The 14,908-nt window shown below is 48.3% G+C and overlaps 1 protein-coding gene across 1 annotated transcript in view; it reads right to left on the bottom strand.

Moving 5' to 3' along the window:
* Positions 1-14,908, bottom strand: part of ARHGAP40 (Rho GTPase activating protein 40) — a 36,448-nt gene that overhangs the window by 14,010 nt on the left and 7,530 nt on the right. The window contains exons 2-5 of the mRNA XM_063086467.1: positions 4,676-4,878; positions 1,394-1,614; positions 712-787; positions 245-393 (exon numbers count right to left, since the gene is read on the bottom strand). Of these exons, the coding sequence (XP_062942537.1) occupies positions 245-393; positions 712-787; positions 1,394-1,614; positions 4,676-4,878 (649 nt within the window). The remainder of the gene's footprint in view (positions 1-244; positions 394-711; positions 788-1,393; positions 1,615-4,675; positions 4,879-14,908) is intronic.

Below are 14,908 nucleotides of genomic sequence, written 5' to 3'. Positions count from 1 at the left end.
TTCTAAGGATAAAAGCAGAGAAGAACATCACTGAAAGCACTGAGGTGACTGTCATCTCGTCTTCCCGGCCCCCAGCCTCGACCAGCAGTCACTCGGTAATTACTTGTGGTATGAATTAAATAAATGATTCAACAACTTTCCTGCTGGGTGCCTGGCAGAGAGGAAGGTGTGAGGAGGGTGGGGGCAGGATGTGCTGGTGCCCGAGGATGGCCCGGGCTGCCAGCCCTCTGGGCAGTGTCCTCACCGGCAGGGAACCCTTGCCCCAGGCGCAGGTGCTTCCCGGGGACAGCCTGGCCCTCTGCAGGAGCGCAGCCGCTTGTTCTGAGTAGGCAGAGTCCATGTGGAAGGCTTCCTCCCTCCCAGCCTGCTCCTGCCGCCCCCCGGGCTCTGCTGCTGCGGGGAAACAAACCGGAGAGGCGGTTAGAACTGGCACCAGGAAGTGAGATCTAGGCTTAGGGCTCGGGCCCATTGCCCAGGAAGTGATTTCTAGCTAAGACCCATCACCCAGGAAATCATTTTCTGGGCTGAGGCTCATGGACCTGATGGCAATAGCCCAACTTGTCACCTTAGGGTTCCTTCCATCTGCCCTTGAGCAGGGAAGGCAAGGAACCAGGAGCAAGAGGGAAATGCTCAGAGGTACACATTCTCTTACTTCTCAGAGCAGCCCTTCATGCAGCCTGGAGGACTCCCAGGAGAATAAAGGCCACTTACTTGGAGGAGACTTAGAAACCTCGGACCTGAGCTGGGTGCATTTCATTCCTGAGTCCACATTCTCTGAAGACACCTCCTATGCAAATTACGGACAGTACCCAGTTAGTCATAAAGGAAGCAAATGATATTCACACAACCCTGGGACATAGGAGCCATTCATGACCCCTTCTTCACAGATAGAGCAGCTGAAGCTCAGAGAGGCTAAGTTGCTTGAACAAATCTCACAGCTGCTAAGGGGGGAGTGGGCATTGGAGCCCAGGTCTGTCTGACTCCAATGCCTATTGTTTTAATCACCGTGTTATGCCACTTCAAATCTACTCCAAGAAAGAAGATGCTCACAAACTGTCAGGCTTCAAGTGCCATCAGGATATGAAAGTGACAATAAAGAGTATTATAGTTGTACGGATGCTAATTACATAGAGAGAACCTAAGCTTTCAGGCCCACCAAGGACACAGAGTGGCAGCAGGCATATATGCATTGGCATGCAACATGGGGACATAGTGACATGTAAGGAGACACACATGTGCAAACCCATGCACTCTATACACCCACACGCATGCACACACATATACACACACATGCCAACGTGGCCCTGCAGCAGAATCACTGCATCTCTCAGGCTGTGGTGGCATCACGAGGCTCCAGGCAGACAGGGCCAGCAGTGACCCTTATGCCACTTACCCTTGAATTGAAGACCCCAAAGATGTCCCTGACATCCCTGATAGGTGCCTTGTGTCGTCTTCGGGCTGAGCGGGCATAGATGTCCAGCCGTCGGCACACAGCAGCCACCTGGGTCTGTGTCAGGGTGGACAAGAGCCCCCGGTGACCACCGTTCAAGCTTGAGCCACCAAGGAGGCCTGACAGGCCTGTGTCCTGCAGCCACTGGGATTCGGCTTCCCCTTCTGCCAGCAGAGGGAGAACACCCAGATGAACACACACAGCTCCACATTCAGCCACACACACTAACCAAAACCCCACCTAGAAGCACACACTCACAGGGACACGAGGAGCCTCTGCATGTCTCATCGTGAGGTCCATTAACACCAACTGAACTCTTCATGAAGAGAAGATCTAACAAAGCATCCGAGGATTTGTGGGGGTACTGATAGCATTAGCCAGTATGTGGATTTAAACTCTAACATTGCCATCCCTGGAAACAGAGCTGGCTATGGAAGGGCGCTGTAAGTTCTGAATCTGGAATGTAGCAATGTATAAATCTAGCAGAAACCTCCACAGGGTCATACGGGCCCAGCTGCGCAGGCAAGCAGTTGGTGTCCCCTGGGGAAGTCCCCCCCCCCCATTTAAGATCTTATTTATGTTGGAATAGTCCCCTCAACTGTGCTTCATAAGGAAACTGCCATGGTCCTACAGCAAAATCATTCATCCAAATCATCCAGGCAGTTGAGATTTTAGAATCCTGGGTCCCACCTCCAGGGATTCTGCTCTGGGAGTTTCAGGCCCAGAGCCTGAGAATCTGCACTAGGAATATCCTTCTCTAATTATTCTAATGCACTGGGCTCTTCAGATCACACTTGAGAAACACTGGCCTTATTGTGGGGGAAATGGACAAGAGCTTATGGAGGAAGTTGTACACATGCCCGAGGGGAGTGGTGGGTGTATTTAGTTATACCCAGTGTTGATCAGATTAGTCAACAAGGTACTGATGGTTTAAAAACCCCAAATAAAACTGCTTTCATGGCAGCCTGGGTCGTGCAAATAACACAAACATGGAAGTCTTTCCCAAAAATTCTCCCTGCACTTGGGAACCAGAACAAATGTCGCCAGGGCAGTCACAACTTTGTGAGTCCACCCCGACTTGTGCCGGCCAGGGAAACACTGATTCTGTTGTGATATCAGGACTTTTTCATTTGGACAGGAGCCTTTCGATAAGCCAGTGTTTCTTGAAATTCAGGCATTCACCTACCAACCTTATCATTTTTTATCTGTATCTACTTATCCCTGCATAATTATTTACCAAATGTTTTTTCCCTAATCATGGGCCATATTTTTTTAAATTGTTGTTGTTGTTGTTTTCTCTTTGTGGGCCACATTTTTAGAACAAATCTATTTTAAAAGGAAACACTAGCCCCACCATAAACGGAACATCCAATATCAAGTGCCATAAGTAGAAGTTAATGGGAAAAATGAACATATTAACATTCTTGTCTCCATGTCACCCAGAGGCTCCCTCTGTCCTGCAAGTCTAAAAATAGCTCTTGTTTTCATTTAGCTGTCCATAGAGGCTTCTCCCTTATATACTCTGACTCCAATCCATCTGTCTCGTTTGAAATTAGACTGCTGGCCATAGTGGAGGACAGGCTGCCACTAGTGGAGGACATCTCCTAAAACCACCTCTCCTACCACGGGGGACTTGCATTCCATGCTTGAAGGTACTGCACTAGGCCATCCAGCCCTGAGGAGGTTTGCATCTTGCATATGGGCTGTGTTGTCAGCCGTGGCTAGCACAGCTGAATTATGTGCCAAACCAAGGAAGTTTCCATGCAAATGTCCTTCTCATTCCCTCACGTGCTGAACAAGTAAGGATGGGGTAGGGGGATGCTTGGCTCTATTCTAGGCACTGAAGATACAGCAGTGAAAAGGGCTGACAGTGTCCCTGGCCTCGTGGAAGCTACATTCTAGTGAGGAACACAGATAAATGTGCAAGTAAATGCACTAGGAAGTTCAGGTAGCGATGACTGCTGTAACGATGAATACAGCAGGGCAAGGGGCAGTGAAGGACGAAGGCAGGGGATGGTATTTTATGTAGGGAAGTTGGTGAGAAGATCTTTTGAAGGAGGTGACATTTAAGCCCAGTCCTGACTGGAGAGAAAGAGCCATGTAGATACCTGTGGGAAGAGCATTCCAGGCAGAGAGAACAGGAAGGATAAAGGACCCGAGGCAGGAATGTGCTTTTATGGTCAAGGAGCAGCAAGGAGGCCCAAGGGGTGGAAGTGGAGTGACAGAAAGACAGGGTAGAAGGAGAGGAGGCACAGAGCCAATTCTGTAAAGCCTCGTAGGCTATGATGTGGTGGTTTTGACTGCCCATCCCCAAGTTCTTTGACTCTCACCCCATCAAGAGGTGGGGTCCAATTCCCCTCCCCTTGAATATGGGCTGCATATAGGGCAATCGAATGCAGCAGAAGGGATGCTGTCTTCCTTCCAGAGCTGGGTCCTAGGCAGTGAGACGGCTTTTACTTGCCCTCTCTCAGGACTCCTGCTCTTGGAACCCAGCTGCTTTGTGAGGAAGCCCAGGCCACATGCAGAGGTCACATGTAGGTATTCCAGATGACAGTCCCAGGTGAGGCCCAGCTGATGCTCACATCCACCACCAAGCACATGAGTGAGAAATCCTTGGTGATGACTCCAACCCCAACCACCATCTGATTGCAACTGTACGAGAGACCCTGAGCAAGAACTGCCTAGCTGAGCACAGTCAGCCCCCAGCACAGTGAAATACGATGATGATAATGACAATTGACTGTTGTTGCTTTACACTGCTAAGTTTGGGGTGATTTGTTACATAGTAATAGATAATGGGGACACATGGTTGTCTATTACTCTGAGAGGGGTGGGGAGGCATTTGAGAATTTTGAGCAAAGGACTCAGAATTCCACTTGAATGTTAGCTCCACAAGAGAGGAGACATTATTTTGTGTTCACTGTTCTATCCCCAGGGCCTAAACAGTGCCTGGCAAATAGACGTTCAATAAATATTTCTGGAGTGACTTGATCTAAGGAGGGACATGATCTGATTTACATTAGTAAAAGATCATTTTGACTGCGGCATGGAGAGAGACGGCAGGGAACAAAGGTGACACAGGGAGACCAGTGAAGAGGATACGGCAAGAGTCCAGGCGAGAGAAACACTGTTCATGTCTGGTCCATGTCTGGATGCTCTCACAACTCTCCCCCTAGAATAAGGCCCTCCCATCCGCTCCTGCAGGCCCCAGCCAGGGTCTCTCACCCTCTGGGAGCTGGCCTTCGACCCTGCCGCTGTCTTCCTCTTTCAGCTCATCTCTCTGTTGGATCCGCTCCACCTCCATCCAAAAGCCATCCATGGACAAGCTTTCCGCCGAGGACAGCCGGGAGTGGGAGCAGCCAGTAGGCTGTGGCTGCAGGGGATTCCTCTGGGGACGCTGATTCATTCGGCTTGAGGAAGGGCCAGAGCTGTAGCAAGCAGGGAGGGAAGAGGAGAGTCAGGCAAAGCACCGCTCATGATGGGGTCTGTCCCGACGCTTTGTGGTTTCTCAGGGATGACAGGTGGATAGTTAGTCTCAGCAAATCAACTGATGAGCATCGCCCGTCAGAATCCTTGGAAACAAGCAATGCTGAGAAGGACAGAGGAAGGGCCAGACTGCTCTGCTTCCTTCCACCTTCTTGGGCAGGGGGGACAATCTTCGACATACATATGGTAGAGTCAACATTCATAGAGGGAATTAAACACCAGGACAGGTAAGGAAATCACAGTGCAGCACATAACTAATCTGACTTTTTACCCAAAATGTCTCTTATCTCCTTTCCCCCTACACCCTCTTCTTTGTGCATCTGACTGCCACAGCCCTGGTTTTCCTGTTTGTAATGTATGACCACCTCCTCCCCTCCCCTCTCCCAGCCAGATCTGGACAGAGTGAAGTACCAGACCACAGGGGTGCTATCCTTCAAGTGAGCCGATCTGATTCTCTCAGTGTTGAACCACGAGCTTGAGGGGGTCGGTGTCAGGTGTGTGACCTGGGAAGTGTGTGGAGGTGGTGGGGCTTCCACCGCCTAGAGTGGCACGTCTTCCAAGAGAAGCAGAGAAGGGACCTCTGCAGCTATGGAGAAATGGGGCAGGGGTAACCTCAGCTTGATTTTCCAGGCCCCAGCTGCAGCACCCTCTCATGACTCAGTCTGTGGGGTTTACCTTCAGTGCCCCGACTCCTACATCCTTCCCTTCTATCCCCTTTTTCTTCCCAAGCTACACTGAATCAAATAATCCCAGAATAAAACAGTACAAGCTCCTGGTCCAGATAAATGACAGTTCAGGCCTTCAAATGAGGTTGGGGATAAAATGCCTATGCTGCCAGGCAAAATCCTTGAGAAACAGTGGGGTTGGTAATAATGCCCAAAATACTACAGTAGAATCCACATAGACCCTGACACATATCAGCAAACAAACCGTAAACTACCCCTGCAGGAAACTATATCCCCAGTTGCCTCAAATGGGAAAATCACATATTCTGCAAATTCTATAGGTATTTGAGCTCAATATTGATCTCAGGTAAGGTTCTAGAACAGATTTCTCTATTCCATCTGGAAACAGACAAAAGGCAAAGAAAACAATAAACATAGATGGGTTGAACTGCTCTATTAAAACAGAAGACTCAAAAAAAGTCATCCATACGGTGCTTTAAAAGACACATACTACGAAATGGCAAAGCTTAAAAGCAGAATGGCAAACGCTATTGGATAAACGCTAACAAAAGGACACAGATATCAGTATTACTGCCAGACTAAGAAGCATGGGGTGGGGGAGTTAAAGAATCTATGACAGTTGGAATTTTTATGCACCAAATAACATAGCAAAAAATATACACGAATCTGCTAGAAATGTGAAATTGGCAGAAATAGACTGGACTCATCACTCGTCATTTCTCCACACGAACCTTGCTTTCCAATTATCACATTCGCCAGTTCTCCAAACTATCCCTCCCATACCTCCATGTCTTTGCATAACCTCGTCTCCTCTGCCGAGGATGGGCTTCCCAGTATCCTGGCCACTGCGCCCCTTTTACATGAGATCTGGCCCACTCTTGTTGCCCTAGAAACAATCTTAGAATGGGAGCTGGGTGAGCAGGAAAGGTAGATTTCTGAGATTGATTGTGATGAAGGCTGCACAACTCTGTGAATGTGCTAAAAACTGTTGACTTTACACTTTATGTAGGTGTACGGTATGTGAATTCCAATAAAGGCCACACCATTCCCACATTTCATTTGCGGAGGACCCAGATCTAATGCTGGTTGCCTGTCTCAAGTTCTTTCTGCTCTCCCAGTAGAACTTAAAATATTTAGAGATTTTTAAAACATATTTTTATTAATTATTTGCCCATTATAAAACCAATATGCAGCTATTACAAAAATTCCCAACACTGCAGTGGATAAAGTAGGAAATTGATAATTCTCCCTGCAACTATACCACGTTATCCACGTGGACATGGTGGTGTGCAGACATCTCCGATTTCTCTGCAGGCACATTCAACCCAAAGCTAGGCTCCCTCTTCTTCACTCAACCTGACCCTGTTTCTGGCTCACCTCAGCCAAGCACGGAACTCACTTTCTCCCCCAGCCCCTTAGACTCCCAGGCATGCAGAACATTTCACAGCTCTTGGCTGGGGGGCTGGAGGCTCACAAGGAAGGTGACCCATCCAGTGCTGTTTACTCAAATATTTGCCCCCTCATAGGCCTATAAAATCATATTTTTTAAAACCATCCACTTTTAATGGACATTTGGGCTGTTTCCGTTGTCAATACTGCAACACGCATTCTGGTATTTGTCACCTTGCACCTTTGTGCAGAGGGAATAGTAGAAGAGAATACTAGAAGTGGAAACACTGCTTTGAAAGATTTGTAAAATTTTGACACTTCTTGCCAAACTACCTTTGAAAAGGTTTGTTCTACTGGGTTTTTGTTTATTTGTTTTGTGTTGACATTGCTCCTGCTCCCTCCCTGGACTCCCTTCTTGTCGGATCCTGTGCCCTGGAGTCCCTGAAGCTGTGTTTTGCCCTCAGTCTGACACCCCCACCCAAAAACGCTCCTCAACCTCTGCAGGCTGATCCAGGACCCAGGGCCAGCTTCGTGGTGTACGACCTGTGCAGTGCCGTCACACAGGGCGCATGCGTGAAGAGCCCTGCGTTTGGTTTAGTGCTCTGCATTCACCATCTTAAAATTCTTAATAATTTTCAAATAATTTCCCATGATCTTTTGGTGCGAGGTCTGTCCCGCCAGTCTTTTACCCACAGACCCTGGCTGTACCTTCCTCCCAAGTGTCCTCCCCACATGCTGAGCTCAACTCCGAGTTACAAGCCATGCCATCCTGAAACATACTCAAATGTGGTAAAGAAAGAAATCTCCGGTCTGCCAGTGCCTGAAGGAAGAGACAAGGCTCACAGCCTCTCTCCTGGCAGCAATAGCTCAGCCATCTTCACTGAGCAGCTGAACTGGAGAACGAGTCCCAGTTAATTATAAAATTGGCTGTTCCGCTCTATTTATGCTTTCCCAGAAAACTGCTAGTCGGCGCCTTCTGCAAATCTATTCAGCACCCCATGCTGGTGCACAGCTTCGTTTCTTTAGTTGCTTTGCTATTCGCTTGGAAATGACCAGCATCTGTGTGTTCACCTGACAATTTGAAAACTGCAGCAACCAAATCAAAACAAAAGTCGCCAACTGTGTCCGGGTTTGACAGGTAAGCAGTGAGCAGGGAGGAATCATTTCTTTGGGTGAGTTTTCCGAGAAGGTCAGGGAGGGGCAGGGGAAAAGAGCAGAAACTAAACAGCTACAGTTCTAAAACAGCAGTTGTTCCAAGCTCGCATTTTGCAGTGTGGCCACAAGTGCCCCTTATAGGAAGAGAACGACAGGTGCTCAGCACATCCACAAATGTGTGTCTAGACTCACAAACAACCAATTTTTGTGTTCGTTTTGTTTTCAACAGCTTACTGATGCCTAGTATATGCAGAAAAGTGCACACATCATAAGTGTACAGGATGATTAACTGTCTCTGGTTGCAATTTGTTTTTTTAACATTGACCAAGCACTTCTCATGTGCCCAACAGCAGACAGATCCAAGCATTGGTTTAATACTCATGCATACCCCATGGGAGAGTGCTGTTGTGCCCAATTTATAGAAAAAGAAACAAATCCAGCAGGACTAGGGGACCCACCCTGACTCGTCCAGTTAGCAAGTGGCAGAGCCAGGATTGGAACCCAGGCTGCGAGCTGCAGCACCAGTGATCCTCGCTGCTGTGCCAGATGGTTTAGGGAGGCCCTGAGGTGCATATGAAGGGATCAGAACACGTTGTCTTCTGCATCATAAACCCTGTTCCCCTCTCTGAGTTCCCTGTCTCACCAAGCACTTCACCATCAAGCACTCCAACAGCTGCTCCTGACAACCCTTCTAGAAATTCTTGACATCCTTTTAACCACTAATGAATTCTTACATCTTCCTACATCTCTTATATTCACCAACTTCTCCCATTTCCCTGGCTACTGCCCTGGTCCAAGCCAGCATCACCTCTTGCCTGGACCACAGCCTCACCTCAGTCTTCCTACGTGTCTGTTAGGTGCCCTTATCTGGTTTTGAAAGACCTACCAAGCTCACAAAGCTGGCCTGTCAGTCCCCTCTAGAATCCTCCATGGTGCCCCAGGACCTTGAGGATAGAATGCAAATGTCTTGCCATGGCATGGGTCTAACATCTGCATGTCCAGCCTCATTTCTCATCCCTTCTTCCCTCTGCCAGAAATGTTCTTCCCTTATCTGGCCAACCACCCTTCAGGTCTCAGCCTCAAGATCACTTCCTCAAACACACATTCTCTTGTCTCTTACCTGGATTAGCTCTCTGCTATTTGCTTTTGCATAACACTCATTCATTTCTATTGGAAATATTTACCTGTCTCCCTATTCAGTGCTGTCTCCCCAGTGCCTAAAACACTGGCTGGCACATAGAAGATATGGCGGTTATAACATATGGCCCCCAAATTCCTTGGCACTCCTCCCCTGGGGAGATGGGCTCTATGTCCCCTCCCTCCCCTTGAATCTGAAGGTTTGTGGCTGCATCAACCAATAGAACACAGCAGAAGTCAAGCTATGAAACTTCTGGGTCTAGTCATAAGGACCAAGCAGGTCCCACCCAGCTCTTTTGCTGTCTACTTGCTCCCTCTTGGAACTGGCTGCTACACTGAGAAGCCTAGGGCAAGTGCAAAGTCACTTGTAGGTACTCCAGTCAACAGCCCTGGCTGAAATTAGCCCTCAAGTCATTTCAGCTAGGTTTCAGACAGGTGAGTGGAGAAGCTTCCGGATGATTCTAGCCCCCAGCATGAAGTCAGCTTCAGCCATTCAGTCTTCCCAGCTGAGGCCCCAGATATCACGGAACAGAGGCCAGCCACTTCCACCTGCCCTGGCCCAATTCCTGACATGTAGAATCCCTGAACAGAATAAATTGTGGTTGCTATATGCCACTAAGCAATAGATAACCAGTTCCATAAGTTTAGAAGTCAAGAACTTTGGTTCTAGTGTCAAGCCTGAATTTGAATCCTACATCTATCATTTATTAGTGAGGTCATGTTGGAGAGTCACAGATCCTGGCTGAGCCTCAGCTACCTGATCCTAATATGAGGCTAAAGGAGACTACCTAAGGCAGTATAGTTTAACAGCCAATTCATTCATTCAGCAAGTATTTATTGAGCCTCTACTATGGCCAGCTACTAGAAAGCTAATACACGAGGGTACTTCAAAAAGTTCATGGAAAAATAGAATTAAACGATAATACAAATCTTTCCATGAACTTCAAAAAAAATTTTTTTATTGAATTATAATCGATTATACCTATTTTAGGGGTTCAATGTTGACATATGTTGACCAAATCAATATTACTAGCATATATATTGTTACAAATCGTACTTATTCTTTATGCCCCTTGTCCAATCTCTCCCCCATCCCCCCTTTAGTTACCCTAGATTTCTTCTCTCCTTCTGAAAGAATAATGGTTTCTCTGTTGATTTATTGCCTAGATGATCTGTCCAATGCTGAGAAGTATGTTCAGGTCCCCCAATATTATTGCAGAGCAGATGCTTCTTCTGTCACTCTGGAATGAGCTTTGTGGAGAGTCATCCTCTTTTCTTTGGTCTCTGCTGGTGACTCTCCTTGTGTGAATGCACTCCAGTGGCTGGCATACCATCTGCGTGGTGGTTGTGGTGTCTAGCTGCTTTCACAGCAGCTGTGGTTATTGTAGTGGGCCACCCACACGAAGGGGATGTTTTTGGCATGCTCCTTACCTAGTTGGTGGTAACAATGGCAGTGTGCCTAGTTGTGGGAGGGGGCCTGGTCCCCGGCTCCATACCTCAGGGCCTCAGGCAGTCCCTGTGGTGCTGGTGGTGTGCCTGGTTTCCCCCTCTTTCTGGCTTGGTAGCCCAGGGGACTTCTGGTCCTTTTAGGTGTTATAAGTGTTCTTTGGTGAAATGAGACCTTTACTAATTAATAACAAACTTTGTCTCTGGTCTGTGGGTACTCTGTTTTTTCTTTCAGTTCTGTGTTGGATTATTTGCTGTTCTCACCACTTAAATTCTGTGCTGGAACTAATTTGTTGCCCTTTGCTTACTTCTAAAATGAAGGAACTTCCTGTGGGGACCAGTACTTGAGCTCTGTGGTTGAGCTAAATTGTTGCTTTGCTTTTAATTTCCTGGGGAAGGTTTTTTGTGCAGCTCAGGGTTTAATGGTTGACCTCATAGGTACTTCCAGCTCCCGAGAGATCCGGTGAACCTGGGTTGTGTAGAAACACTGGTCCGGGCCTAAGTCTTTTCATCAAACTGCACCCCATGTGATTCTGTATGCCTGACCAGTCTCCTCTGAGTGGTCCTGTGCTGATTGGGGGGCAGATCAGCTGTCCTTGCTGTACCTGTTGTCCTGGTGGGCCCATCTCCCCCATCACCCATACTGCAAACACTTCCCATGGGACTGGCTGCCCAGCGGTACCTTGTGATGACTCACTGGCCTCTGAGTGGCTCCTTTTTTCAGTTGTTGTGGCTCCTCGTCCCCGTGTGGGTCCACAGGAACCCTATTCATGGTCTTGCTGGCCTGGGGGCCACCAAGGCCCTCTTCTCCCCTGCCACCTCCAAGCAACTTCATCCAAAGGGCACAGCTGTGGCTTTTGCAGGCTCCTGCTCCATGCACTCAGCAGCTCTAGCCTCTCCATGAACTTTTTGAAGCACCCTCATACATAAGGTGCTTGGAACAGGAAGTCCTCAATAAATGTTAGTTTGATAAATATGTGTTGTTTCTGGGCTTTTCCCACCTGAGATTCCAACAGGGCTAGTGACTGGCCCAAGACTTCCCAGCTGGTGAGTGGCCTCTGGCTCCTGTCCCACAGAGAGTGGCCAGAGGCTTACAAGCCCAGCCTATGAAATAAATACGCCTCCTGCCCCCCACCATCAGTCAGATGGCCGGAGTCCTCCCAGCTGCACAGAGATTTCCTGGATGCAAAGCCCTTCTCCCACACCCTTGAGCTTGTTTCCTTCCAGGTGGCCTGAGGAAGGAGGCAGAGCCCTTGAAGTCTTCAGCTCCAGTCCAAGCTCCCCTACTCATGCTCTGTGTGCTGTGTCCTCTTCCCTCTCTGGGCCTCAGTTTCCATAACTGTAAAATGGGAAGACATGGATAGGCATGGGGGCTTTGCCTGATGATTTTAGCAATATCCTTGCCTGTGACGTCACGGCAGGCACCAAGAGTCAGATGACAGTGGGGCAAAGGCCTCAGCCAAAGGGCTGTGCTGCAGAAACCTACCTGAGAGCCCACAGAAATGAGAGCTGCTCAGAGAAGACAAGAGCCAGCATGACTGAGGGACCAAGAATGCAGTGCATCAGGCAGGCATGGCCGGGCCTCTTCTCCAGCAGCCTGGCAAGGCCAGCGCAGATCGGCAACCCATCCAAGGGCTTCCCCCAAAAGTGGCAACAGGGCTTTGGGGGCAGCCCTCGGTTCCACTCAGAGTGCCAGCCTCGCCCTCCCTACCCTGACTCTGATGAAATGCTGGCAGAAAAAGGCGGTGGTTCCCTGCATGGCATTCCAGAATAAATGGCTGAGTTCTATACCAACTCCTGGACATCTTGGGTGGGATTCTCGCCTCTCTGCACAGTGGGGGATGATCAGAGCTACTCTCACCGTGAGGATTGTAAGAAATGTAAATCAGAAGTCTGGCAAAATGTCAGGCTTATACAGGTGCACAAAACGTGGGAACTGTTATAATAACAGCAATAACTTTAATTAGTAGCGGCATTCACTGTTACCCTCTTTATAAATGTTACAGGCTACAATGAATTAAGGAAAAGGCTCTAGGCTCAAGCACAGGTCACATGGCCATAGTGGCAGGTGACCCATAGTGGCAAGTGATCCTGGAGCGAGCGGGAACTGAATATTATAACCAGCAGTCATTAGCATTAACCGCATGCAAGGAGCTGCTCTGAACACAATGTTAAGGTTCCTCAGCCTCAGCACTTACGGCATTTCAGGTGGATCGTTCTTCATTGTGGGGGCTGTGCTACACACTGTAGGACGTTTAGCAGCATCCTTGACCTTCACTCACTAGATACGAAAGCATCCCCCTCAGCTGTGACAATCAAAACGTCTCCAGACATTGCCAATTATTCCCTGGGAGGCAATGTCACCCCAGTCAAGAACCACTGCTATACATGCATTCATTCATCCAATCTTCACAACTTTCTATTATTATTATCCCATTTCACAGATGAGCAAACAGAGGCACAGAGAGATGAAGTAACTTGTCTGAGGTTACCTAACTAGTAAATAGCAGGGCTGGAATTTGAACCCAGGAAGTTTGGCTTCTTGGCCCATGTTCTTAACCACTATGCAATAAACCCTATGTACAACCTTTTTCCTTAATCATGACTTGTTTTTTCTTTTCTTTCACTGGCTGGATGCGGCATGAGGTTGGAGAGGGAACACCACCAGCCTGGATGCAGCTTGCTCTGCCTCTTATTAGCTGAGGTCCTTCCCCCTATCATACGAGCCACACAGCTGTTCGGCTATTTTGTCTCAAGATTATTGTTGGGTGACGATATATTGGGGCACAATGGGCTGAGTTAGATCCCCAGCAGGGCATGCTGGAGGAGCAATAAGTAGCCACTGTTGCGGCAATGCCTAGCTTGACTCTGCTAAGTGGGGAATCAGGGAAGGTAAGCAGTTAAGGGGGAAGAGAAAGGAGGGAGGGAGGCAGGGGAGCTGACCTCCAAAGATGGGCATGGAGGGCACAGTGGCTGTATGGTGTGTGACCCACCTTTGGTCTTGGGCAAGCCCAGGCATGAATGTGCCCGGGTGATGAGGCTGGCCTTCTTGTACCTCTGTCATCACCGTGAGAAGAGCTATGCCCATATAGCTGCAGCCTGGGTCCCAGAATGAACACATGTGGCACAGACCAGAGCCAGACAAGCAAGGAGGAACATTCAGCCAGACCCTTGGCTTGAAATAGAGTCACCAGCAGAGACTAGGCTAGCTCAGCTAATCCTCAGCCAGCCTTCAGACACATAAGCATGAACAAGTGATGTTGCTTTAATAAGTCCAGGAGTTCTTATTAACTGTTGAGTTCAGGATCATTTGTTATACAGCAATACTGACCGATGCAGTACCGCTGAACAACCCAAGCAGCTCAGCCAAAGGAGCAGTGAGCCCACTCTCACCCACTCGCACACATTCCCAGATGCAAGGCACACATGCCACTGGCAGTGTGCACCCTCCATGTCCCACCCAATCTCCAGCCCCCAGATAAAATGACACATCAGGCTGTGAGTCAGGAATAGTGAATGGCAGGAATCAGGTCCCTGAGAGCAGAGGTTAAAATGTGATCTTAGGGCACAGCCATGTGCACATGAGTGTGCCAGAGAGTGTGCGGGTGCAGACTCTCCCATGAGTGTATACACAGCTATGTGTGCCATGCAGGCTTATGAAGAAAGCCTCCCCTCTGCTGCTTCAGGACTTGCCAGGAGATCTGGATTCTCCATGGCCACCCATGGATTCTCATATAACATAGTATATGACCACAAGGTGAATGGTGCCCCTTTGGATTGCAGTGCAAAACCTGAACATCAGTACACAACAACATTGCCATCTAGGAAGCAATCCCTGTGGGGACAGGGTGGCAGCAGGCAGGAATGAGACACTATAAAAGGCAAATCCTGCATTTACATTTTTTAGTATCATCTTCAGTGAGTTCCTAAAATCCCTCTAAAGCAACAAACTTTCCCTTTAAGACAAAGAAGACCAGCTCATTCCAGCCAGTGTGCCCATTCTTTGAATAGTTTAACGATGCTCACCATATCTATTCCACATAATAATTCTGCTAGAGCTGATCTCTGCACTGCGGAATTTACAAGCATGGCTATTTTGCATTATGGACAGCCAGAATAAAAGAATTCTGAAATATAATCAATATAATTTAGCCTCCTG

The sequence above is a fragment of the Cynocephalus volans genome, chromosome 1 (genome assembly GCF_027409185.1).
Source record: "Cynocephalus volans isolate mCynVol1 chromosome 1, mCynVol1.pri, whole genome shotgun sequence".
In the NCBI taxonomy this organism is placed as follows: Eukaryota; Metazoa; Chordata; class Mammalia; order Dermoptera; family Cynocephalidae; genus Cynocephalus; species Cynocephalus volans.
The sequence above is the reverse complement of the archived record's forward strand: the minus strand, read 5'-3'. Positions and strand labels throughout refer to the sequence as shown.